The 27,477-nt window shown below is 39.5% G+C and overlaps 6 protein-coding genes across 6 annotated transcripts; all 6 read left to right on the top strand.

Moving 5' to 3' along the window:
* Window positions 1-2,563: 2,563 nt before the first annotated feature.
* Window positions 2,564-3,297, top strand: LOC138357907 (uncharacterized). Its single transcript, XM_069315077.1, has 2 exons — window positions 2,564-2,575; window positions 2,968-3,297. The coding sequence occupies exons 1-2, from the start codon at window positions 2,564-2,566 to the stop codon at window positions 3,295-3,297; spliced, it is 342 nt and encodes a 113-aa protein (XP_069171178.1).
* A 3,466-nt stretch (window positions 3,298-6,763) lies between these two features.
* LOC138357871 (uncharacterized) lies at window positions 6,764-7,525 on the top strand. Its single transcript, XM_069315032.1, has 2 exons — window positions 6,764-6,823; window positions 7,134-7,525. The coding sequence occupies exons 1-2, from the start codon at window positions 6,812-6,814 to the stop codon at window positions 7,452-7,454; spliced, it is 333 nt and encodes a 110-aa protein (XP_069171133.1). The 5' UTR covers window positions 6,764-6,811; the 3' UTR covers window positions 7,455-7,525.
* A 3,809-nt stretch (window positions 7,526-11,334) lies between these two features.
* On the top strand, window positions 11,335-12,168 carry LOC138357784 (neuropeptide-like protein 31). The gene is made up of 2 exons (XM_069314849.1): window positions 11,335-11,368; window positions 11,763-12,168. The coding sequence occupies exons 1-2, from the start codon at window positions 11,357-11,359 to the stop codon at window positions 12,081-12,083; spliced, it is 333 nt and encodes a 110-aa protein (XP_069170950.1). The 5' UTR covers window positions 11,335-11,356; the 3' UTR covers window positions 12,084-12,168.
* Window positions 12,169-15,482: 3,314 nt separating this feature from the next.
* LOC123746389 (uncharacterized) lies at window positions 15,483-16,244 on the top strand. The gene is made up of 2 exons (XM_045727898.2): window positions 15,483-15,542; window positions 15,853-16,244. The coding sequence occupies exons 1-2, from the start codon at window positions 15,531-15,533 to the stop codon at window positions 16,171-16,173; spliced, it is 333 nt and encodes a 110-aa protein (XP_045583854.1). The 5' UTR covers window positions 15,483-15,530; the 3' UTR covers window positions 16,174-16,244.
* Window positions 16,245-19,695: 3,451 nt separating this feature from the next.
* LOC138357785 (uncharacterized) lies at window positions 19,696-21,309 on the top strand. The gene is made up of 2 exons (XM_069314850.1): window positions 19,696-19,733; window positions 20,906-21,309. The coding sequence occupies exons 1-2, from the start codon at window positions 19,722-19,724 to the stop codon at window positions 21,224-21,226; spliced, it is 333 nt and encodes a 110-aa protein (XP_069170951.1). The 5' UTR covers window positions 19,696-19,721; the 3' UTR covers window positions 21,227-21,309.
* Window positions 21,310-25,021: 3,712 nt separating this feature from the next.
* On the top strand, window positions 25,022-25,774 carry LOC138349601 (uncharacterized). Its single transcript, XM_069314851.1, has 2 exons — window positions 25,022-25,062; window positions 25,371-25,774. The coding sequence occupies exons 1-2, from the start codon at window positions 25,051-25,053 to the stop codon at window positions 25,686-25,688; spliced, it is 330 nt and encodes a 109-aa protein (XP_069170952.1). The 5' UTR covers window positions 25,022-25,050; the 3' UTR covers window positions 25,689-25,774.
* Window positions 25,775-27,477: the final 1,703 nt, after the last annotated feature.

A 27,477-nucleotide genomic window follows, 5' to 3' on the forward strand; every position in this document is an offset into this window, starting at 1 on the left:
AGAGAGAGAGAGAGAGAGAGAGAGAGAGAGAGAGAGAGAGAGAGAGAGAGAGAGAGAGAGAGAGAGAGAGAGAGAGAGAGAGAGAGAGAGAGAGAGAGAGAGAGAGAGAGAGAGAGAGAGAGAGAGAGAGAGAGAGAGAGAGAGAGAGAGAGAGAGAGAGAGAGAGAGAGAGAGAGAGAGAGAGAGAGAGAGAGAGAGTCTTTGATGAATATCTTATACTGAACATGGACTACGTGATGATATGTTACTCGACAATCTAGTGCTACTTAAAACAAGCCTGTTTCCTGCAATGGGTGTATAATTAGTAAACTGTAGCAGAAAGTATTGTTTTTTATCCCTTCACACTCCCCAGTCCACGAGTGAACTCCACAGTGAAGACTCTTTATAAAGGACATTTTCCAGAGAGGAAAAGCTATGTCAACGAGAGGCAATAGTTGCGTTGAAAGAGAGAGAGCATGCCAATCGCCCCCTTCGCTTGAGAACTTGGAATTATAAATCCGACTGTTAGACAGTGGTGCAGGCGGTGGGAAGAATCTGTCAATTTGAACGACAGACGTCGGTTTGGTGGGCCAAGTAAAACCTCACCCGAAGAAGACTAGCTAATTCTTGAATGCAACCGTTAGTCTCTATGAATGCATCGACCATCTGGGATAAACTGCAATTAGAGGTTTCTGCATGCAGAGTGCAAAACCGAATCTAGCAGGTTGAGGAGTGTTAGCTTATCTACAATAGGTTAACTGAGGTGTTTTGTTTTAACTTGTCTGTGGGTTTGTTGATGAGTGATGGCGAAAATAATGGATCTAGAAGCACTGCTGCACCTATTCTTAACTGTACATATTGTTCTTGCTTTTAATTGTTTCAAAACAGTAATACGGGAGTTTCCTCCTGCATATGAGAACAATCTTTTTACTTAAATTTTATACGTTATGAAATGAATAAAGCTTTAGTTTTTTTTACAGCAAACCATATTCAGCCCAACGAACCTGGATGATGTAAGGAAGAGTAGGAATAATCTAAGCTACATAGCCAAATTTGTTAAATTCAGATATTGCGAATTCTAATAAACTATTTTGAAAATTTCAGAGGAAAATAATTAACCATTCAGTAACGATAACGTTTATTATCACCTGCAATATTATCAGTGAAGTGACTAGTTTATTTTTCACCCATATCAACGCAGTTCTTCAGGAACTCTGTCGATAATAGACGCAGATACTGATATCGGGAGAATACTAGTGACGAACCAGAGTGTTTAGTGAGAGCACCAGGGTTCTTCTGAGAGTTCTGCTGAGAGTTCTGCTGAGAGCTCTTCTGAGAGTTCTGCTGCGAGTTCTACTGAAAGTTCTGCAGAGAGTTCTGCAGAGAGTTCTGCTGATGTATCTTGGTGTTGGATGAGTTAGGGCGAGTACTGATAATGAAGCTGGTCATAGTGCGTCCATATATTGCTTACCAAACAGTGCTTTAATTATTGTTGGGTAATTGAGATCCTGATTAAACAGATTAATGCTGTGAGTTACTCGGGGTGCTTTGTGAGTGAACAACTAAACACAATGTGTTAAGCTGACCATTTAGCATGTAAACAGCTTAGTGTTCTAGGTTCAGCTTTGTGTTTAGTAAGAAGGTTAGTACTATATGTTTTTTGGGGTAATTTTTGAGTAGACGGGTTAGTAACGCGTATTAAACGGTGCGCTGAGTGAATAGGTCAGTGTGGTAAGTAGGTAGCTGCAACCCATTCTCTTGTTGAGATAGCAATTTTTGAAATTATGTGCACCATAGTTCAAATATTGACGTTCTAAACAATTAAATAGTAGAACTTTGTACTATTCACTTCACAGAGTCCGAAAAATAATACAAAAAAATAAACCTAAATATTCTTAGGCCTAGTATAGCGCACATTTGTAGTATAATGGGTCTCAGGTAGCGTGTATTAGGCTAAGGAAGATTAGTCTGGTTAGTTTAGTTTGTCTTTGCAACATTAGGCAATAGTTTTCAGCTTTGTCCTAATTAAACAGTACGGATTTCTACTTTCTAATTGTGCTGTACTTCCGTATATGCACTATAGGACTCATCCTTCCTATAAGTACTACCGAAACAGGAAGATGGGCTGGGTAATACAGACAGTTGTCGAGTGAGTAAACAGGTTAGTATGGTTAGTATAGTTAGATTTAAATTAAATCCATTAAACAGGGAATTTTAAGAGTGACGATATTAAGCACAGATGGAAAAAACTTTAAATCTTCCTTAATACGATTCGCTTTAGTGCCTGATTGAGTCAGCAAGTTGGTAATGTGATCAAAGTTGGGTCATTAACGAACAGTCAAATATTAGGTTTTAAACAAAGAATTGAGTGTCCAGTTGAGTACAGTGAGACAAGCAAGATAAAGAGTGAACAATTTAGGATAATTTGAGTACAGCAGGTCGTCGAGTGAACTGGGAAGTACTGTTGGGCCCGTGTAACCTTGAATATAGAACAACATAGAAGGTTCAGGCGGCCCCGTCCCTGTGGGGTATATAAGGCCGCGTCGCCTCCAGCTGCCACAGTCAACACTGACACTCCTGAACCATGAAGACCCTCGTGAGTTACACCTTCTGGCTCTCTTAGTTGCCCATACTCAGCGGTTTGCTGTTTATAATTTGACATCAACAGCTATTTTTCCTTACCTGCCTAATTACGTTGCTGACAGTCTACCTTGTGGTGGTTCCGGTGTTCAATAACCCCAGGGCCAAGTCCCTGATTAGGTCTTCATTTTGAGGCTTGACCAGGATTACTTTTCAATATTTCAGTAGCAGCATAAATGCTGTCACTTCAGCATATTCTTTATTTAATACTATTTTACAGATGTTTGTTTAAATGTCCTAATTTTTTTTATTCCTGAGTAACGTTTATGCCTTTACTGGCTTAGTGTAGGTACGTTTCATTTATTCATAATGTTTAGAAATAAACGAAGACTTCTGTTTACTTAACAGATCATTGTTGCCGCCCTGGCCGCCTTCTGCTTGGTGGACACAAGCGCTGCTCCTGCTCCAGAGGCTGAGCCTGGTTACTTTGGCGGCTTCGGAGGCTTTGGAGGATTCGGTCGTGGCTTCGGGTTAGGATATGGAGGATACGGAGGATATGGAGGATACGGAGGCTTCTATCGCGGAAAGAGGAGCGCTGAGCCTGCAGCTGAGCCTGAAGCTAATCCCGGTTACCTAGGCGGATTTGGAGGCTTCGGAGGCTTCGGGCGAGGCTTCGGCGGCTTTGGAGGCTTCGGTAGAGGATATGGAGGTTATGGAGGCTACGGATACTATGGCTAAACACCGGCTGTTGTCAGTTGAGCCTTCTCTTTGTTTACTGTGACTATCAATATATAAAATAATAAAACAAACATATCGAGCACAAATATTGTTTATTTCACTTTAAGAGTTTATCTCTGATGAAATATTACAAAGATAATAATATATATTAATAAATAATAAACATTAAATAATAAATAATAATCTTCTATACTGTATCTATAGGGGTGAATGTTAATCTGTCAAAAGTTGGAGGTCAGACGTTTGCAGCTAGTCTCACCCAACTTTCACATATGAAGAGTGTGGAGACGGGTAGTGACATAGATCAATCCGGGTCAGCTTCAGTGCCACACTTTAAAAAAAATATCAGTATCAACCCCAATCTCTCCATGCGATTTTCATGAAGTAACGTCTGAAATGTTTGTTGTGTGTCCGTAGACGTCTTAAACAATTTCAATTGAATTTTATATTAAATTTCTGGGAAAGAGAGAGGTGATGGGGGAGAGTGGAAAGGAGAAGAGTGAGAGACGGGATGTTTGAAAGAGGCAAGAAGAGAGAAGAGGATGTTGGAGGAGAAGGTGAGAAAGAGGGGAAACTTGGAGAGAGGAAAAGAGAGAAGGGAAGATATTGTATAGAAAAGTGGAGAGGGGAAGAGAAGGGGAGGGGGGTGGGATATGGGAGAAGAGAGAGGGTGGGAGAGAGATGAGAGGAAGAAGGATAGTGGTGGGAGAGAAACCCAGGTGCAGTCAGGTACCCCACTCTAGTAATATGATATAAAACATTGATACGGCTAAATTTCTAACTTAGTAAGACACAAAATAAAAATTGTATTTTAACAACATCAGGCGATCCAGACAAATGAAAGAAATTGCCTTTCATAGTAGGGTTTCGACTAGTGCAAGGACAAGGGAGAGGAATAGGAGAAAGTAGGATACAGAATGGGACAGATCCCGTCATCAGAGCGACATTTTGAACTGATTCACTGAAGTTAATGGAAATGAAAATAATAATGCAGCAAGTAAATAGATCCTAAAAAGGTCCAAAATATGCACAGTTGGGTGTCTTTTACTCTGCCTACAGCAGTTGAGAGGTTTTTGTTTTTTCTTGTCTGTTGGTCTGTTAGTGAATGTTTGGTTGCGAAAAAAATTATCTTCTAGCAGCTCTGTACTAATACAGAACATTTCAGCTCTTTTTTTCCTATTTTAACGTTCAGAATTTTCCACTATACTACATACTGACCTTCCAAGCTATTATTCTCTAACAGTAACACGGGAATATGAAGATGTATGAAGCTATTAAAAAAAAAAATAGTTTTTTAGTAAACCTTATCAAGACCGTGGATCTTCCTTGATCTCATGGAGACTAGGAATATTCTAAGATTTATAGGCAAATATGTTGAGTTCACATATCAGCGAATTTTGGTCAATAGTTTTTGAAAAATTGAGAAGAAATCAATTACCCATACATTAAGTATGACATTTATTGATCACCTACAAAATTTATGTTAAGTGATGGTTTAATTTTCACTTAGACCAATACAGTCCTTCATGAGTTGCAGGGAGAATTAACTCATTGATTTTGAGGTCTGGTGAGGACTGCTGATCAAACAAGACCATTAATATTGTTGGTAAGTGGAATACTGAGTGAACTGAGTAGTGTTACTGGGTGGGTGAGGAATCGAGAAGACAGGTTAGTGATACTTGATATTTGCGGTTCTTTGTGAGTGAACATATTAATAGTTTGTTATTCTCGTGACCTCTGCGAGTAAATGGCTTTGTTTAATGTATTAATTGAGGAATTGAGAGTGAACTGGTTAGGGGTAGGTGGTAAATGGGGCACTGATTGTGTGAACAGTATATCGCTGCTTTATAAGCGGCGCCTAGAATGGGTTATTAGGTGAGCCTAGTAAAATAAAAGGGACTTTGACTTAATAAACAATGGTATGAAGGATAAATCGAGTAGCTGAGTCATCAGGCTGATTACTGGGGTAAAGATGATTCTTTAGTGAATATGTCTATATTAGACTAACAACACAGAACTGAAGGGTAATTGATTACAGAGTGAAACGAGATAAAGAATATATAGTAACCTATAATATATATTTAACTATAATATATAGTTTAATAACCTATAATATATATTTACCTTCGATTTCTAACGAAATCTACTCAGTTAAGCAGGTCGCCACTTGAGAAGTACTGTCAGTTAAGCAGGACACAGAATGTATGGGACAGTATCGTGGGTGTAGTGGTTCGTAGAGTGAGTACGGTGTGTGAAGGTGGGAGAGGAAGGGTGACCAGGCTGGTATGCTAGTGGGCAGTGTCTGTGGTCCAGACGTGGGTTACCAGCTACCGCTGGTAACCATCTCATGACTCAAGTGCAGAGATCACTGGGTTAAGGTAACAACAGTGTGGAGTCAAGGTGGAAACCGATTGTCACAAATGATAATAAAAACTCTTTCTATATTTTAGATAGCTTTTTCTATGAATATCATATTTTAATTATAACCTTTGTTTAGTATTATAAAAGAAACTGATGAAGTCCGTTGAACATTCCTGATATAAATATTCAAGTAATATTCAATTGTCCATTAACAGATAATTGTAATCGAAACTCAGAGGGAATCAAGTGAACCCTCTAATAACTGTAATATTTAATTATCAACTTCAACATTATAATGTTGAGGCGATGGTTTAATTTTAATCCAGATCAATAAATTCTTTCAAGAGCTCAAACGATACAAGACTCACACATATTGAGCTCTTGTGTGTGCTAATGACAAGTCTGGGTAATCAGTGAGAAGAAGTGAGACCCGCTGAAGAATCTTGGTGTTCGATGAAATACTGTGAGTACTGCTAATTAAGCTGGGCAATGAGTGTCCATGTATTGCTGACCAAACATGACTTTACTTGCTGTTTCGTAAGTGAGGAGTTGAGTAATCAGGTTAATACCGTGAATTACTCTAGGTATATTGTGAGCGATCACGTAATGACAGTATGATAAGCTGGGCGTTAAGCGTTTGAGCTGATTAGCACTGTAGGTTAAGCGTGTTTTTGAATAAAACGGTTAGTACTGTGTGCTATTTGGGATACTTTGTGAGTAAATTGGTTATTGAGTGTGTTAAACGGTATGCTGAGTGAACAGATGAATTCAATGATTTCAGTGGGGTAGTGAGAGACTGAACAGTTTAGCATAGTTCATTAAACAATGCGTTTGAAGATTTACAATACAAGCACTGAAGAAAAATGGGATTTTGTCCTAGTAAGCAGGTTCTTAATGTGAGCAAAGTTTACCTTTTTAGAAAAGATAAATATTAGGTTTAAAACATAGAACTGGGTGCTAAGGTGGGTAAAGTGAGAGAAGTAAGAGGGAAAGTGAACAGGTTAGTTATCTTTGAGTGAACTGGGAAGTACTGTGGGTTCTGAGAGACCTTGAATATAAAGGAACACATAGAGGGTTTAGCCGGCCCCGCTCGTGTGGTATATAAGGCCGCGCTGCCTCAAGCTGCCACAGTCAACGCTGACAATCTTGAGCCATGAAAACCCTGGTTTGTTACTCCTGACTCTCTTAGTGTGCCATGCTCAACAGTGTGTTGTTTATAACTTGATATTAACAGTCATTTTACCTTTACCTGCCTAACATCGTTACAGACAGACTATATTTCAACCACTGTTTAGGTGCTGTCACTTTATCACGGTATATTTATATATTTACTACAAACATGGTGATGGTTTAATTGTCTTGATTTGTTTTATTCTTGGGTTAAGTTTTATGCAACCTTTACTAGATTAGTGTAGGTACTTTTCATTTAATCATAATGTTGAGAAAGTAAACTCAGATTTTTGTCTTCTTAACAGATCATTGTTGCCGCCCTGGCCGCCTTCTGCTTGGTGGACACAAGCGCTGCTCCTGCCCCAGAGGCTGAGCCTGGTTACTTTGGCGGCTTCGGAGGCTTTGGAGGTTTCGGTCGAGGCTTCGGTTTAGGATATGGAGGATACGGAGGATACGGAGGCTTCTATCGTGGAAAGAGGAGCGCTGAACCTGCTGCTGAGCCTGAAGCTAATCCAGGTTACCTTGGCGGCTATGGAGGTTTCGGAGGCTTCGGCCGAGGGTTCGGTGGCTTTGGAGGTTTCGGAAGAGGATTTGGAGGTTATGGAGGCTACGGATACTATGGCTGAACACCAGCTGAGCCTTCTCTTTGTTTACTGTGCCTGAATATATAAAATAATACAAACATATCAAGCGCAAACATTGTTTATATTACTATTAATATTAATAAATATTACAAATCTATGATAAAAATAATCTTCTATATCTATTCAACCAGTCCTCATACAAAGAATTTCGCATTTCAATCGTATGCTTTACATAAGGGCAAAAATTATCGTTCTAGAAATTGGAAGTAGCTCGCAAACGTACTGTGCCATTTTCAGTATTGGGTCCTCTTGTGAGCTAGAAGAGGACACTTTAATTTGACCATTTTCTTTACGTTGGGAATCCTTAATAGGATGGGCTGATCTATGTCTGTCTGCCCAAGGTTGGATGCCTGGCGCTTGTAATCTAGCTCACCAATCTTTCACACGTGAAACATGTTGGGAATGGAAGTATCATAAGCCAGTCTTATTCAGCTCCAATGCCACACTTTCAGAAATATCGGTATCAAACCCAACCCCTCCGTGTTGTTCTCGTTAAGTCAAAAGTAATATATTGGTCACTAGTGATGTTCGTAGAATCATTTAACAATTGATTTCTTCGTTATTAGCCCTGTAAGTACCAGAATAAAAAGCTATGATTAGTTTAGATCGGAAAACTATGTATAACGGCAGCACAAAACGTCCGCCAGACTGTGCGACAAAGTAGTTGTCACCTGTGGAAAGGTGGCTACAGGTGATGATTCTCCCAATCCTGAGCACTCCAGGTGCATACTCTGCTAGCAGGATATGGGTAATGATCTCACATACTACATTTCTAAATCCACAGATATTGGACACTTCAGACCTCCGGCATGAAGTATCTGGAGCGTTGCAAGCACTTTATTAAGTTTCACGTTCTTAAGGAGATCCTCATAATGCATTAAATGTTTGCCAGTGCTGGCTACTGATCACATGCCCCTTTATGACTAACACCCTGTGTAATGGGGATTTTTAACAGAGAGAGAGAGAGAGAGAGAGAGAGAGAGAGAGAGAGAGAGAGAGAGAGAGAGAGAGAGAGAGAGAGAGAGAGAGAGAGAGAGAGAGAGAGAGAGAGAGAGAGAGAGAGGGAGAGAGAGAGAGAGAGAGAGAGAGAGAGAGAGAGAGAGAGAGAGAGAGAGAGAGAGAGAGAGAGAGAGAGAGAGAGAGAGAGAGAGAGAGAGAGAGAGAGAGAGAGAGAGAGAGAGAGAGAGAGAGAGAGAGAGAGAGAGAGAGAGAGAGAGAGAGAGAGAGAGAGAGAGAGAGAGAGAGAGAGAAGAGAGAAAGAAAGAGAGAGAGAGAGAGAGAGAGAGAGAGAGAGAGAGAGAGAGAGAGAGAGAGAGAGAGAGAGAGAGAGAGAGAGAGAGAGAGAGAGAGAGACAGAGAGAGAGAGAGAGAGAGAGAGAGAGAGAGAGAGAGAGAGAGAGAGAGAGAGAGAGAGAGAGAGAGAGAGAGAGAGAGAGAGAGAGAGAGAGAGAGAGAGAGAGAGAGAGAGAGAGAGAGAGAGAGAGAGAGAGAGAGAGAGAGAGAGGGAGAGAGAGAGAGAGAGTCTTTGATGAATATCTTATACTGAACATGGACTACGTGATGATATGTTACTCGACAATCTAGTGCTACTTAAAACAAGCCTGTTTCCTGCAATGGGTGTATAATTAGTAAACTGTAGCAGAAAGTATTGTTTTTTATCCCTTCACACTCCCCAGTCCACGAGTGAACTCCAGAGTGAAGATTCTTTATCAAAGACATTTTCCAGAGAGGAAAAGCTATGTCAACGAGAGGCAATAGTTGCTTTGAAAAAGAGAGAGCATGCCAATCGCCCCCTTCGCTTGAGAATTTGGAATTATAAATCCTTCTGTTAGACAGTGGTGCAGGCGGTGGGAAGAATCTGTCAATTTGAACGACAGACGTCGGTTTAGTGGGCCAAGTAAAACCTCACCCGAAGAAGACTAGCTAATTCTTGAATGCAACCGTCAGTCTCTATGAATGCATCGACCATCTGGGATAAACTGCAATTAGAGGTTTCTGGATGCAGAGTGCAAAACCGAATCTAGCAGGTTGAGGAGTGTTAGCTTATCTACAATAGGTTAACTGAGGTTTTTTGTTTTAACTTGTCTGTGGGTTTGTTGATGAGTGATGGCGAAAATAATGGATCTAGAAGCACTGCTGCACCTATTCTTAACTGTACTTATTGTTCTTGCTTTTAATTGTTTCAAAACAGTAATACGGGAGTTTCCTCCTGCATATGAGAACAATCTTTTTACTTAAATTTTATACGTTATGAAATGAATAAAGCTTTAGTTTTTTTTACAGCAAACCATATTCAGCCCAACGAACCTGGATGATGTAAGGAAGAGTAGGAATAATCTAAACTACATAGCCAAATTTGTTAAATTCAGATATTGCGAATTCTAATAAACTATTTTGAAAATTTCAGAGGAAAATAATTAACCATTCAGTAACGATAACGTTTATTATCACCTGCAATATTATCAGTGAAGTGACTAGTTTATTTTTCACCCATATCAACGCAGTTCTTCAGGAACTCTGTCGATAATAGACGCAGATACTGATATCGGGAGAATACTAGTGACGAACCAGAGTGTTTAGTGAGAGCACCAGGGTTCTTCTGAGAGTTCTGCTGAGAGTTCTGCTGAGAGCTCTTCTGAGAGTTCTGCTGCGAGTTCTACTGAAAGTTCTGCAGAGAGTTCTGCAGAGAGTTCTGCTGATGTATCTTAGTGTTGGATGAGTTAGAGCGAGTACTGATAATGAAGCTGGTCATAGTGCGTCCATATATTGCTTACCAAACAGTGCTTTAATTATTGTTGGGTAATTGAGATCCTGATTAAACAGATTAATGCTGTGAGTTACTCGGGGTGCTTTGTGAGTGAACAACTAAACACAATGTGTTTAGCTGACCATTTAGCATGTAAACAGCTTAGTGTTCTAGGTTCAGCTTTGTATTTAGTAAGGTTAGTACTATATGTTTTTTGGGGTAATTTTTGAGTAGACGGGTTAGTAACGCGTATTAAACGGTGCGCTGAGTGAATAGGTCAGTGTGGTAAGTAGGTAGCTGCAACCCATTCTCTTGTTGAGATAGCAATTTTTTAAAGTATGTGCACTATAGTTCAAAGATTGACGTTCTAAACAATTAAATAGTAGAACTTTGTACTATTCACTTTACAGAGTCCGAAAAATTATACAAAAATATAAACCTAAATATTCTTAGGCCTAGTAGAGCACACATTTGTAGTATATTGGGCGTCAGGTAGCGTGTATTAGGCCAAGGAAGATTAGTCTGGTTAGTTTAGTTTGTCTTTGCAACATTAGACAATCGATTTCAGCTTTGTCCTAATTAAACAATACCGAATTCTACTTTTTAATTGTGCTGTACTTCCGTATATGCACTATAGGACTCATTCTTCCTATAAGTACTACCGAAACAGGAAGATGGGCTGGGTAATATAGACAGGTGTCGAGTGAGTTAACAGGTTAGTATGGTTAGTATAGTTAGATTTAAATTAAATCCATTAAATACGGAATTTTAAGAGTGACGATATTAAGCACAGATGGAAAAAACTTTAAATCTTCCTTAATACGATTCGCTTTAGTGCCTGATTGAGTCAGCAAGTTGGTAATGTGATCAAAGTTGGGTCATTAACGAATAGGCAAATATTAGGTTTTAAACAAAGAATTGAGTGTCCAGTTGAGTACAGTGAGACAAGCAAGATAAAGAGTGGACAGGTTACAACTCTTTAAGTACAGCAGGTCGTCGAGTGAACTGGGAAGTACTGTTGGGTCCGTGTAACCTTGAATATAGAACAACATTGCAGGTTCGAGCGGCCCCGCCCCTGTGGGGTATATAAGAACGCGCTGCCTCCAGCTGCGACAGTCAACACTGCCACTCCTCAGCCATGAAGACCCTCGTGAGTTACACCTTCTGGCTCTCTTAGTTGCCCATACTCAGCGGTTTGCTGTTTATAATTTGATATCAACAGCTATTTTTCCCTTACCTACCTAATTATGTTGCTGATAGACTACCTTGTGGTGGTTCCGGTGTTCAATGACCCCAGGGCCAAGTCCCTGATTAGGTCTTCATTTTGAGGCTTGACCAGGATTGCTTTTCAATATTTCAATAGCAGCACAAATGCTGTCACTTTAGCATATTCTTTATTTAATACTATTTTACAGGCGTTTGTTTAAATGTCCTATTTTTTTTTTATTCCTGAGTAACGTTTATGCCTTTACTGGCTTAGTGTAGGTACGTTTCATTTATTCATAATGTTTAGAAATAAACGAAGACTTTTGTTTACACACCAGATCATTGTTGCCGCCCTGGCCGCCTTCTGCTTGGTGGACACAAGCGCTGCTCCTGCTCCAGAGGCTGAGCCCGGTTATCTTGGCGGCTTTGGAGGCTATGGAGGTTTCGGTCGAGGCTTTGGGTTAGGATATGGAGGATATGGAGGATACGGAGGCTTCTATCGCGGGAAGAGGAGCGCTGAGCCTGCTGCTGAGCCTGAAGCTAATCCAGGTTACCTAGGCGGATTTGGAGGCTTCGGAGGCTTCGGCCGAGGCTTCGGCGGCTTTGGAGGCTTCGGTAGAGGATATGGAGGTTATGGAGGCTACGGATACTACGGCTGAACACCAGCTGTTGTCAGCTGAGCCTTCTCTTTGTTTACTGTGACTATCAATATATAAAATAATAAAAAAACAATTCGAGCACAAACTTTGTTTATTTCACTTTAAGAGTTTATCTTTGATGAAATATTACAAAGATAATAATATATATTAATAAATAATAAACATTAAATAATAAATAATAATCTTCTATACTGTATCTATAGGGGTGAATGTTAATCTGTCAAAAGTTGGAGGTCAGACGTTTGCAGCTAGTCTCACCCAACTTTCACATATGAAGAGTGTGGCGACGGGTAGTGATATAGATCAATCCGGGTCAGCTTCAGTGCCACACTTTAAAAAAAATATCAGTATCAACCCCAATCTCTCCATGCGATTTTCATGAAGTAACGTCTGAAATGTTTGTTGTGTGTCCGTAGACGTCTTAAACAATTTCTATTGAATTATATATTAAATTTCTGGGAAAGAGAGAGGTGATGGGGGAGAGTGGAAAGGAGAACTGTGAGAGACGGGATGTTTGAAAGAGGCAAGAAGAGAGAAAAGGATGTTGGAGGAGAGGGTGAGAAAGGGGGGGAAACTTGCAGAGAGGAAAGGAGAGAAGGGAAGATGTTGTGTAGAAAAGTGGAGAGGGGAAGAGAAGGGGGGTTGGATAAGGAAAGAGATATGGGAGAAGAGAGAGGGTGGGAGAGAGATGAGAGGAAGAAGGATAGTAGTGGGAGAGAAACCCAGGTGCAGTCAGGTACCCCACTCTAGTAATATGATATAAAACATTGATACGGCTAAATTTCTAACTTAGTAAGACACAAAATAAAAATTGTATTTTAACAACATCAGGCGATCCAGACAAATGAAAGAAATTGCCTTTCATAGTAGGGTTTCGACTAGTGCAAGGACAAGGGAGAGGAATATGAGAAAGTAGGATACAGAATGGGACAGATCCCGTCATCAGAGCGACATTTTGAACTGATTCACTGAAGTTAATGGAAATGAAAATAATAATGCAGCAAGTAAATAGATCCTAAAAAAGGTCCAAAATATGCACAGTCGGGTGTCTTTTACTCTGCCTACAGCGGTTGAGAGATTTTTGTTTTTTCTTGTCTGTTGGTCTGTTAGTGAATGTTTGGTTGCGAAAAAAATTATCTTCTAGCAGCTCTGTACTAATACAGAACCTTTCAGCTCTTTTTTTCCTATTTTAACGTTCAGAATTCTCCACTATACTACATACTGACCTTCCAAGCTATTATTCTCTAACAGTAACACGAGAATATGAAGATGTATGAAGCTATTCAAAAAAAAAAAAATGTTTTTTTAGTAAACCTTATCAAGACCGTGGATCTTTCTTGATCTCATGGAGACTAGGAATATTCTAAGATTTATAGGCAAATATGTTGAGTTCACATATCAGCGAATTTTGGTCAATAGTTTTTGAAAAATTCAGAAGAAATCAATTACCCATACATTAAGTATGACATTTATTGATCACCTACAAAATTTATGTTAAGTGATGGTTTAATTTTCACTTAGACCAATACAGTCCTTCATGAGTTGCAGGGAGAATTAACTCATTGATTTTGAGGTCTGGTGAGGACTGCTGATCAAACAAGACCATTAATATTGTTGGTAAGTGGAATACTGAGTGAAGTGAGTAGTGTTACTAAGTGGGTGAGGAATCGAGAAGACAGGTTAGTGATACATGATATTTGCGGTTCTTTATGAGTGAACATATTAATAGTTTGTTATTCTCGTGACCTCTGCGAGTAAATGGCTTTGTTTAATGTATTAATTGAGGAATTGAGAGTGAACAGGTTAGGGGTAGGTGGTAAATGGGGCACTGATTGTGTGAACAGTATTTCGCTGCTTTATAAGCGGCGCCTAGAATGGGTTATTAGGTGAGCCTAGTAAAATAAAAGGGACTTTGACTTAATAAACAATGGTATGAAGGATAAATCGAGTAGCTGAGTCATCAGGCTGATTACTGGGGTAAAGATGATTCTTTAGTGAATATGTCTATATTAGACTAACATCACAGAACTGAAGGGTAATTGATTACAGAGTGAAACGAGATAAAGAATATATAGGTTAGAAATCTACTCAGTTAAGCAGGTCGCCACTTGAGAAGTACTGTCAGTTAAGCAGGACACAGAATGTATGGGACAGTATCGTGGGTGTAGTGGTTCGTAGAGTGAGTACGGTGTGTGAAGGTGGGAGAGGAAGGGTGACCAGGCTGGTATGCTAGTGGGCAGTGTCTGTGGTCCAGACGTGGGTTACCAGCTACCGCTGGTAACCATCTCATGACTCAAGTGCAGAGATCACTGGGTTAAGGTAACAACAGTGTGGAGTCAAGGTGGAAACCGATTGTCACAAATGATAATAAAAACTCTTTCTATATTTTAGATTGCTTTTTCTATGAATATCATATTTTAATTATAACCTTTGTTTAGTATTATAAAAGAAACTGATGAAGTCCGTTGAACATTCCTGATATAAATATTCAAGTAATATTCAATTGTCCATTAACAGATAATTGTAATCGAAACTCAGAGGGAATCAAGTGAACCCTCTAATAACTGTAATATTTAATTATCAACTTCAACATTATAATGTTGAGGCGATGGTTTAATTTTAATCCAGATCAATAAATTCTTTCAGGAGCTCAAACGATACAAGACTCACACATATTGAGCTCTTGTGTGTGCTAATGACAAGTCTGGGTAATCAGTGAGAAGAAGTGAGACCCGCTGAAGAATCTGGGTGTTCGATGAAATACTGTGAGTACTGCTAATTAAGCTGGGCAATGAGTGTCCATGACCAAACATGACTTTACTTGCTGTTTCGTAAGTGAGGAGTTGAGTAATCAGGTTAATACCGTGAATTACTCTAGGTACATTGTGAGCGATCACGTAATGACAGTATGATAAGCTGGGCGTTAAGCGTTTGAGCTGATTAACACTGTTGGTTAAGCGTGTTTTTGAATAAAACGGTTAGTACTGTGTGCTATTTGGGATACTTTGTGAGTAAATTGGTTATTGAGTGTGTTAAACAGTATGCTGAGTGAACAGATGAATTCAATGATTTCAGTGGGGTAGTGAGAGACTGAACAGTTTAGCATAGTTCATTAAACAATGCGTTTGAAGATTTACAATACAAGCACTGAAGAAAAATGGGATTTTGTCCTAGTAAACAGGTTCTTAATGTGAGCAAAGTTTACCTTAATAGAAAAAATAAATATTAGCTTTAAAACATAGAACTGGGTGCTAAGATGGGTAAAGTGAGAGAAGTAAGAGGGAAAGTGAACAGGTTAGTTATCTTTGAGTGAACTGGGAAGTACTGTGGGTTCTGAGAGACCTTGAATATAAAGGAACACATAGAGGGTTTAGCCAGCCCCGCTCGTGTGGTATATAAGGCCGCGCTGCCTCAAGCTGCCACAGTCAACGCTGACAATCTTGAACCATGAAAACCCTGGTTAGTTACTCCTTACTCTCTTAGTGTGCCATGCTCAACAGTGTGTTGTTTATAACTTGATATTAACAGTCATTTTACCTTTACCTGCCTAACATCGTTACAGACAGACTATATTTCAACCGCTGTTTAGGTGCTGTCACTTTATCACGGTATATTTATTTATTTACTACAAACATGGTGATGGTTTAATTGTCTTGATTTGTTTTATTCTTGGGTTAAGTTTTATGCTACCTTTACTAGATTAGTGTAGGTACTTTTCATTTAATCATAATGTTGAGAAAGTAAACTCAGATTTTTGTCTTCTTAACAGATCATTGTTGCCGCCCTGGCCGCCTTCTGCTTGGTGGACACAAGCGCTGCTCCTGCCCCAGAGGCTGAGCCTGGTTACTTTGGCGGCTTCGGAGGCTTTGGAGGTTTCGGTCGAGGCATCGGATTAGGATATGGAGGATACGGAGGATACGGAGGCTTCTATCGTGGAAAGAGGAGCGCTGAACCTGTTGCTGAGCCTGAAGCTAATCCAGGTTACCTTGGCGGCTATGGAGGTTTCGGAGGCTTCGGCCGAGGGTTCGGTGGCTTTGGAGGCTTCGGAAGAGGATTTGGAGGTTATGGAGGCTACGGATACTATGGCTGAACACCAGCTGAGCCTTCTCTTTGTTTACTGTGCCTGAATATATAAAATAATAAAAACATATCAAGCGCAAACATTGTTTATATTACTATTAATATTAATAAATATTACAAATCTATGATAAAAAATAATCTTCTATATCTATTCAACCTGTCCTCTTACAAAGAATTTCGCATTTCAATCGTATGCTTTACATAAGGGCAAAAATTATCGTACTAGAAATTGGAAGTGGCTCGCAAACGTACTGTGCCATATTCAGTATTTTGTCCTCTTGTGAGCTAGAAGAGGACACTTTAATTTGACCATTTTCTTTACGTTGGGAATCCTTAATAGGATGGGCTGATCTATGTCTGTCTGTCCAAGGTTGGATGCCTGGCGCTTGTAATCTAGCTCACCAATCTTTCACACGTGAAACATGTTGGGAATGGAAGTATCATAAGCCAGTCGTATTCAGCTCCAATGCCACACTTTCAGAAATATCGGTATTAAACCCAACCCCTCCGTGTTGTTCTCGTTAAGTCAAAAGTAATATATTGGTCACTAGTGATGTCCGTAGACTCATTTAACAATTGATTTCTTCGTTATTAGGCCTGTAAGTACCAGAATAAAAAGCTATGATTAGTTTAGATCGGAAAACTATGTATAACGGCAGCACAAAACGTCCGCCAGACTGTGCGACAAAGTAGTTGTCACCTGTGGCAGGTGGCTACAAGTGACGATTCTCCCAATCCTGAGCACTCCAGGTGCATACTCTGCTAGCAGGAACTGGGTAATGATCTCACATATTACATTTCTAAATCCACAGATATTGGACACTTCAGACCTCCGGCATGAAGTATCTGGAGCGTTGCAAGCACTTTATTAAGTTTCACGTTCTTAAGGAGATCCTCATAATGCACTAAATGTTTGCGAGAGAGAGAGAGAGAGAGAGAGAGAAAGAGAGAGAGAGAGAGAGAGAGAGAGAGAGAGAGAGAGAGAGAGAGAGAGAGAGAGAGAGAGAGAGAGAGAGAGAGAGAGAGAGAGAGAGAGAGAGAGAGAGAGAGAGAGAGAGAGAGAGAGAGAGGTAGAGATAGAGAGAGAGGGAGAGAGAGAGAGAGAGAGAGAGAGAGAGAGAGAGAGGTAGAGATAGAGAGAGAGGGAGAGAGAGAGAGAGAGAGAGAGAGAGAGAGAGAGAGAGAGAGAGAGAGAGAGAGAGAGAGAGAGAGAGAGAGAGAGAGAGAGAGAGAGAGAGAGAGAGAGAGAGAGAGAGAGAGAGAGAGAGAGAGAGAGAGAGAGAGAGAGAGAGAGAGAGAGAGAGAGAGAGAGAGAGAGAGAGAGAGAGAGAGAGAGAGAGAGAGAGAGACAGAGACAGAGAGAGAGAAATTTTTTTTTTATGAATATATTATACTGAACATGGACTACGTGATTATATGTTATTCGACACACTAGTGCTACTTAAAACAAGCACGTTTCCTGCAATGGGTGTTTAATCATTAAACTGTTGCAGAAAGTATTATGTTTTATCCCTTCGCACTTCCCAGTCCACGAATCAACTCCAGAGTAAAGACTCTTTCTAAAGGATGTATTCCAGGGAGGAAAGGCTATGTCAACGAAGGGCAATAGTTGCGTTGAGAGAGGCATGCCAATCGCCGCCATCGCTAGAGAACTTGGAAATACAAAGCCGACTGTTAGACAGTGATGCAGGTGGTGGGAAGAATCTGTCAACTTTAACGACAGACGTCGGTTTGGTGGGCCAAGTAAAACCTCTCCCGAAGAAGACTAGCTAATTCTTGAATGCAACCGTCAGTCTCTATGAATGCATCGACCATCTGAGATAAACTGCAGTTAGAGGTTTCTGGATGCAGAGTGCAAAACCGAAAAATGTTAGGAGCAAATAGAGGAATGTTAGTTTATCTGCAATAGGTCAATTGAGGTGTTTTGTTTTATGTACATATTGACCTTGCAAATAATTGTTTCCTAACAGTAATACGGGAATTTCCTCCTGCATTTGAGAATAATCTTTTAATTGAAATTGTATACGTTATGAAATGAATGAAACTTTTTTTCTGTTTACAGCAAACCATATTAAGCCCAACGAACATAGATGATCTAAAGAAGAGTAGGAATAATCGAAACTACATAAGCAAATTTGTTAAATTTAGATATGTCGAATGCTGATAAACTATTTTGAAAATTTCAGAGGAAAATAATTAACCCTTCAGTAACTATAACGTTTATTATCACCTACAATATTAACAGTGAAGTGACTAGTTTATTTTTCATCCATATCAACGCAGTTTTTCAGGAACTCTGTCGATAATAGACGCAGATACTGATATCGGGAGAATGCTAGTGACGAACCAGAGTATTTAGTGAGAGCACGCGAGTTCTGCTGAGAGTTCTGCTGAGTGTTCTGCTGTGAGTTCTGCTGAGAGTTCTGCTGCGAGTTCTACTGATGTATGAATTAGGGCGAGTACTGCTAATGAAGCTGGTCATAGTGCATCCATATATTGCTTACCAAACTGTGCTTTAATTATTGCTGGGTAATTGAGATCCTGATTAAACAGAATAATACTGTGAGTTACTCGGGGCGCTTTTCAAATGACCGTTTAGCAGGTAAACAGCTTAGTACTCTAGGTTCAGCGTTGTATTTAGTTAGAAGGTTAGTACTAAATGTTATTTGGGGTAATTTTTGAGTAGACGGGTTAGTAACGCGGGTTAAGCGGTGCGCTGAGTGAATAGGTCAGTGTGGTAAGTAGGTAGCTGCAACCCATTCTCTTGTTGAGATAGCAATTTTTTAAAGTATGTGCATCATAGTTCAAAGATTGACGTTTTAAGCAATTAGATAGTAAAACTTTACGTTATTTACTTTACAGAGTCCGAAAATTTAAACTAAACAACAAACTGAACTGAAAAATTCTTAGGCCTAGTATAGCACACATTTGTAGTATATTGGGCCTCGGGTAGCGTGTAATACGCCAAGGAAGATTAGTTTGTCTTTGCAACATTAGACAATCGTTTTTCGGTTTGTAGTAATTAAAAAGTACCAATTTCTACTTTCTAATTGCGTTGTACTTCCGTATATGCACTATGGGACTCCTCCTTCCTATAGGTACTACCGAAACAGGAGGATGGACTTGGTAATATAAACAGGTCATCGAGTGAGTAAACAGGTTAGTATGGTACATTTAACAGGGAATTTTAAGAGTGACGATGTAAGCACAGTTGGAAAAAAAATTTAGCAGTTCCTTATTACTTAGATCTTTAGTGTCTGAGTGAGTCAGCAAGTTGGTAATGTGATCAAGATTGAGTCATTTTCGAACAGGAAAATATTAGATTTAAAGCACAGAACTGAGTGTCCAGTTGTGTACAGTGAGACAAGCAAGATAAAGAGTGAACAGGTTAGGAATCTTTGAATAAAGCAGGTCGTCGAGTGAACTGGGAAGTACTGTTGGGTCCGTGTAACCTTGAATATAGAACAACATAGAAGGTTCGGGCGGCCCCGCCCCTATGGAGTATATAAGGAACTCACCGACTTCAGCTGCCACAGTCAACACTGACACTCCTGAACCATGAAGACCCTCGTGAGTTACACCTTCTGGCTCTCTTAGTCTCCCATACTCAGCGGTTTGCTGTTTATAACTTGACGTCAACAGCTATTTTACCCTTTCCTGTCTAGTTTCATTGCTGATAGACTAGCTTGCGGTGGTTCCGGTTTTCAAGGACTCCAGAGCCCAGTCCCTGACCAGGCCTCCATTTGAGGCCTGACCAAGACTACATTTGAGGCCTGACCAGGACTACATTTGAGGCCTGACCAAGACTACATTTGAGGCTTGACCAGGACTACATTTGAGGCCTGACCAGGACTACATTTGTGGCCTGACAAGGACTACATTTGAGGCCTGTCAAGGACTACATTTGAGGCCTGACAAAGACTACATTTGAGGTCTGACAAGGACTACTTTTGAGGCCTGACAAGGACTACATTTGAGGTCTGACAAGGACTACATTTGAGGCCTGACAAGGACTACATTTGAGGCCTGACAAGGTCTATATTTGAGGCCTGACAAGGACTACATTTGAGGTTTGACAAGGACTACATTTGAGGCCTGACAAGGACTACATTTGAGGCCTGACAAGGACTACATTTGAGGTTTGACAAGGACTACATTTGAGGTCTGACAAGGACTACATTTGAGGCCTGACAAGGACTACATTTGAGGCCTGTTAAGGACTACATTTGAAGTCTGACAAGGTCTACATTTGAGGCCTGTCCAGGACTACATTTGAGGTTTGACAAGGACTACATTTGAGGTCTGACAAGGACTACATTTGAGGCCTGACAAGGACTACATTTGAGGCCTGACAAGGACTACATTTGAGGCCTGTCCAGGACTACATTTGAGGCCTGACAAGGACTACATTTGAGGCCTGTTTAGGACTACATTTGAGGCCTGACAAGGACTACATTTGAGGCCTGTCCAGGACTACATTTGAGGTCTGACAAGGACAAGGACTACATTTGAGGCCTGACAAGGACTACATTTGATGCTTACTAGGACTACGTTTCAAAATCAGCATATATGCTGTCACTTTAGCACATTTTATATTTAACACTATTACAGGTGATTGTTTAAATGTCCAAATTTGTTTTATTCCAGTGTAAAGTTTATGCAACCTTTACTGGCTTAGTGTAAGTACGTTTCATTTAATCAAATGTTATGAAAGTAAGCTCAAATTTTTGTTTACTTAACAGATCATTGTTGCCGCCCTGGCCGCCTTCTGCTTGGTGGACACAAGCGCTGCTCCTGCCCCAGATGCTGAGCCCGGTTACCTTGGTGGCTTCGGAGGCTTTGGAGGTTTCGGTCGTGGCTTCGGGTTAGGATATGGAGGATACGGAGGATACGGAGGATACGGAGGCTTCTATCGTGGAAAGAGAAGCGCTGAGCCTACTGCTGAGCCTGAAGCTAATCCAGGTTACTTTGGCGGCTTTGGTGGCTTCGGCCGAGGCTTCGGCGGTTTTGGAGGCTTCGGGAGAGGATATGGAGGCTACGGTGGCTACGGATACTATGGCTGAGCACCAGCTGTTGTCAGCTGAACATTCTCATGGTTTACTTTGTCTATGAATTTATTAAAAAATAAAAATATTTCGAGCACAAATATTGTTTATATCATTATTAGAGTTTTTATTTTTAATGAGTTATTACAAAGCAATTATAAATATCAAACAAATAATAATAATCCATGTTTATGAGAGAATGTCTGTCTGTCCAAGGTTGGAAGAGATTTAAAGGTAGCCTCACCAAACTTTCACAGATGAAGGATGTGAGAAATGGCAGTATCATAGGTCTGTCGGAGTAGGCTACAGTGCCACACTGAGGAAATATTGATATTAAACCCAACCTCTTCATGCAGTTTTCATGTCTTATATATTGGTTGTATTGCCCAAAGGCTTATTTTACAATTTCAGTTTAATATATTATTTATCTTAGAGAAAGGTGAAGGCAGGAGAGGGAATGAAAATGACTGAGTGGGCGGATGTTTGAAAAGAAGGAAGGAGAGAGAAGGAGATGTTGAAAGTAGAGAGGAATGAGAGATATGGGAAATGATGGTTGGAGGATTTTTGAGAAAAATTGTAGAGAGGGAAGGCGAGGGAGGATAGAGAAAGAGATATGAACCAAGGGGAAGACTGGGAGAGAGGGGAGGGGGAAGAGAGCATTCTAGTATGATGATATAAAACACAAATACCGTTAAAACTCTCACATCCTAAGACATAACATTACAATTGCATTTTAACAATAGGAGAGCCAGACAAATGATAGAAGTTGGGTTTCATAGTTTGGCTCTGACTTATATGACTATGATACTGTCAATGAGGCTCTGGGATTTGAATAGGCTAGTTTGTAAAAACTTTATGTCCACATAAAATTTAGTGCACCTCGGCCTTAATTACATGCCCATTTCTTAAAATATAACTATGTTGACTGTAGATTATCCTCAAGGTGTCTTGGGTTTCTATAATTTAAAACAATGTAAAACTGAATAACCATTTAAGATTAATTTCTGCGTTTGCAGTAGTGAACACTGCTGAATTTTTGTTTCACAACAGACCAGATAAACCACATGGTAGTTAGTATAGTCATATATTATGCACCCCATACCAATCCTGTGGGCGGTGGTAGAGTTACAGAGGCACATAATGAATCCAGTAACTGAACCCAACAGCTTATTTAGCTAGCAAGTTCCAATTTGATTAAGCTAATTACACAATTTGCTTTATCTTTTACTCCAAGTGATTCAAGAGGTGGCCTTCAACAGTCTCTTAAGAGGCAATTTATATCTGCGGTGTGTCAGTTACACAGTTTGTGTAATTGACACAAACACCCACCCAACGATGCGGCAGCTTTACACTCATGTGCAGCTTTACACTCATGTGCATGCATTACCTTCAGTAAGCAAACTTTGGATATTTGTCTAAAATTTCAAGCATTATATCATTATCAATGAAGTGCTTACACATTTCTTAAACACCACTGTTGGAGCTAGTTGAAGGGGGGAAAAAAATGAAGAACTAGTTATGATGAAAAACAAACCTTAAGGACAAACATGTTTAAAGAGTAATAAACTATGCAGATGAATACATAAAGTTCTAGGAAGTCTGTCAGCACACGTGTGTTCCAAGATAAAAGTAAATATCTTCAATGTAATAAACATAAGAACACCAAGAATTGAAAAGTCTATTGAATGGTGAATGAATTGACAAATATCATAGAAATACCAATGCGGATTAATATGAAATAATTTACGTAATATAAAGTTGGTAGAAAAGAATATCAATAATTAATGTACGCCACGTGAGTGCATGAACAAGGGAGAAGAATATGATAAAGCATGATAGAGAAAGGACATACCCTATCATCAGAGAGATATTTTGAACTGAAACACTGAAATAAATGTTACTGAAAATAATAATGCAGCAAGTACATGACAACTAAAAATATACCTTCTGCACAGTCGCATTTGTTATAACCTGCCTACAGTAGTTGAGGTGTTTTATCTTATCTGTTTTGTGAGTGTTTGAGTGGGAAAATAGTCGATTTTGAAGCAACTCTGTACCTACACGTAAATTTTATTGCCTATTTTTTAATCTGAACTTTGAAATTATTCCACTATTCTACAGACACTGACCTTCCAAGCTATTGTTTTCTGATAGAAACACGGGAATATCATCCAGCATCTTAGAATATTTTTTTTAATACCAATATCTATTCAAGTTTTATTTATATAGTAAACTTGATCAAACCCGATGAACATTCCTGATCTAAAGAAGACAAGGAATATTCTAAAAGATATTTTAGTCAATATTTAGGTCAAGGCTGAGTCAACAAGTTGAAAATATTGAGAAAGATCATTCCATATTGAATGTCAATATTATGTTGATAGCACAGAACTGAAGGGTAATTGATTACAGGGAGTGAAACATGACTTAGATTAAATAGATTAGAATTCTACTCCTGAGTGAAGGAGGTCGGCCCCCAAGCAGATAAATACTGTAGATTAGGCAGGACGCATAATGTATGGGACAGTATCGTGGGTGTAGTGTTTCGTTGAGTGAGTACTGTGGGTGAAGGTGGGAGAGGATGAGTGACCAGGCTGGTTAACAATTAAAGCAGTGAATGTGGTCCAAACGTGAAGTACTAGCTGCCGTGACGCAAATTGAAAAATCTAAAAAATATCACATCTCATGACGCAAGTGCAGAGATCACTGGGTTAAGGTAACAACAGTGTGGAGCCAAGGTGGAAACCGATTGTCACAAATGATAACAAAAACTCCTTAAATATTTTAGTTATCGTTTTCTATGGATATTATATTTTAATTATAACTTTTGTTTAGTTTTATAAAAAACTGATGAAGTCCGTTGAACATTCCTGATATAAATTTCCAAGGAATATTCAGTTGAACATTAACAGATATTTGTAATCGAAACTCAGAGGGAAACAATGAACCCTCAAGTAACTGTAATATCTAATTATTAACTTCAACATTATAATGTTGTTGCGATGGTTTAATTTGAATCCAGATCAACAAATTCTTACCGGAACACAAGCGACATCAGACTCATAGATATTGAGCTCTTGTGGGTGCTAATGACGAATCTTGGTAATCAGTGAGAGGAAGTAAGACCTGCTGAAGAATCTGGGTGTTCTATGAAATAGGGAAAGTATTGGTAATTGAGCTGGGCATTGAGCGTCCATCTGTTGCTGACCAAACATGATTTTAATTTCTGTTGCGTAATTGAGGATTTGGGTTATCAGGTTAATACCGTGAATTACTCTAGGTACATTGTGTGTGGTTAGGTAATTTCTATATGATAAGCTGATCGTTGAGTGTTTGAGCTGGTTAGTACTGTAGGTTAAGTGTGTTAATGAATAAAACGGTAAACACTCTGTGCTATTTGGGATACTTTGTGGGTAAAGAGGTTATTGGTGTGTGATATATAGTAAGCTGAATGAAGAGGTCAATACAGGGACTTCAGAGGGGGCAGTGAATGACTGAACAGTTTAGCATGGTTCATTAAACAGGCCGTTTCAAGATTTACAATATAAGCACTGCAGAAAAAATGGTTCTTTGTCCAAGTAAACAGGTTCTTAATGTGAGCAAAGTTTACCTTAATAGAATAGATAAATATTAGGTTTAAAACAGAACTGAGTGCTCAGGTGGTTAAAGTGAGGGACGAAAGTGAACAGGTTAGCTATCTTTGAGTGAACTGGGAAGTACTCTGGGTTCTGAGAGACCTTGAATATGAATGAACACTGAGAAGGTTTGGGCGGCCCCGCTTGTGTGGTATATAAGGCCGCGCCACCTCCAGCTGCTACAGTCAACGTTGATAATCCGGAGCCATGAAGACCCTGGTAAGTTACTTCCTCTGACTCAGTGTCCCATGCTCAGCTATGTGTGTAGTTTATAACTTCATATTAACAGTCATTTTGCCTTTACCTGCCTAATATCGTAGCTGATAGACAATATTTGAACCGCTGTTTAGATCCTGTCATTTTGCCATGCTATATTTATTTACCACTAATATGGTGATGATTTAATTGCCTGAATTTGTTTTATTCTGGAGTAAAGTTTTTATGCCACCTTTACTGACTTAATGTGGGTGCATTTCATTTATTCATAATGTTAAGAAAGTAAACTAAGATTTTTGTTTACTTAACAGATCATTGTTGCCGCCCTGGCCGCCTTCTGCTTGGTGGACACAAGCGCTGCTCCTGCCCCAGAGGCTGAGCCAGGTTACCTTGGCGGCTTCGGAGGCTTTGGAGGTTTCGGTCGAGGCTTCGGGTTAGGATATGGAGGATACGGAGGATACGGAGGATACGGAGGCTTCTATCGTGGAAAGAGGAGCGCTGAGCCTGCTGCTGAGCCTGAAGCTAATCCAGGCTTTGGAGGCTTCGGCCGAGGCTTCGGCGGCTTTGGAGGCTTCGGTGGCTTTGGAGGCTTCGGGAGAGGATACGGAGGCTATGGATACTATGGTTGAACACCAGCTGTTGTCAGCTGATCCTTCTCTTTGTTTACTGTGTCTTCGAAGCTGTAAAAAAATAATAAAAATATTTCGAGCATAAACATTGTTTATATCAATATAAGAGTTTATTTTGATGAGATATTACAAAGCAATTATAAATAAAAACTAAATGATAATCTTTATATATGAGAAAGAACGTCTGTGTGTCCAAGGATGGAGGCCAGACGCTAGGAGTCATCCTCACCCAACTTTCACACATTGGGCGAAGGAGAATGGAGGATAGGGAAATATGAGAGAATTGGGAGATTGGGACAGAGATGAGAGGGGGAAGAGGGATATTGAGGGGAAAAGAGACACAGGCGCAGCCGGCTACTCCCTAATAGTATGATGATATAAAACAGTGATACAGTTAAACCTAAACTTTTACCTCGTAAGAAATAACATTTAAATTGTATTTTAACAACATCAGGCGATCCAGAAAAATGATAGAAATTGCGTTTTATAGTTTGCCTTTGGCTTATATGACTATGATATGTCAAGAGGCTCAGGGACATGAATGGGTGGGTTTATAAAAACTTTATACCCACTGGAAACTTTAGTGTGCACCTAGGCCTTAATTACATGTCTATTTCTTAAAATATAACTGTGTTGACTGTGGGTTACCCTCAAGCTGACTAGGGTTTCTATCACTTTAAGCAATATTAATTAAAAGGAATAACTAATTCTTGTTAATTTACAGGTTTGTATTAGTGAACTGCTGTATATATATTTTTTTTACAACAAACCAGATAAAACACATATTAGTTAGTTTAGTCATATACTATGCACCCATTACCAATCCTGTGGGCGGTGGTGGAAAGAGGTACAGAGGCAAATAATGGGTTCGGGAACTAAATCTCACAGTTCATTTATCTAGCAAGTACTAACTAGGTGAAGCTAGTTATACAGTTTTCAAATTCTTTTACACAAATACATATACATATATCAATAGTCTTTTTGTATCACAATTGATTCAAGAAGTGGCCTGCAACAGTCTCTAAACAGGCAGTTTATATCTGCAGAGAGTTAGTTACAGAGTTACTGATTCTGCTCCACACCCACCCAACTAGGGGCAGCTTTACATTCATGTGCAAACAATACCTACACTAAGCAAACTTTGGGGGCTAAGATGTCTAGTAGTACATCATTATGAAGAAGTGTATATACGTTTCTTGAGCACCATTGATGGAACTATCTGTAGTGAAAGAAAAAAAAGTGAAGAACTAGTTATGATGAAAAACAAACGTAAAGGCAAAAATGGTTAAAGATTTATCGACAATTCAGATAAATATATAACGTTAGAGGAAGTCTGTCACCACAAGCAAGTAGCAAGAGAAACGTAAATATCTTCACAGTAATAAAAAGAAGAATACCAAAAATTGATGATTCTATTGTATGTTGAATGAATAAACAAATAATGAAATATCAATGTGGATTAATGTAAAGTAATTAACGTAATATAAATGAGGCGGAAAAAGTATCATGTACATGTTAATAATTAATGTACGACAAGTAACCGCATAAACAAGGGAGAAGAAAATCAGAAAGCATGATACAGCAAGGGACAGTTCTGTCATCAGAGCGACATTTTTAACTGAAACACTGAAGTATATGTATAAGAAAATAACAATGCATAGAGTAGATAGCAAGTAGATATATACCAAAATTGGCACAATCTTGTCTCTTTTAACCTGCCTGCAGTAGTTGAGGTGTTTTGTTTTATATTGTCTGTTGGTGAGTGAGTGCGAAAATAATTGTTTTTGAA

The sequence above is a fragment of the Procambarus clarkii genome, chromosome 80 (genome assembly GCF_040958095.1).
Source record: "Procambarus clarkii isolate CNS0578487 chromosome 80, FALCON_Pclarkii_2.0, whole genome shotgun sequence".
In the NCBI taxonomy this organism is placed as follows: Eukaryota; Metazoa; Arthropoda; class Malacostraca; order Decapoda; family Cambaridae; genus Procambarus; species Procambarus clarkii.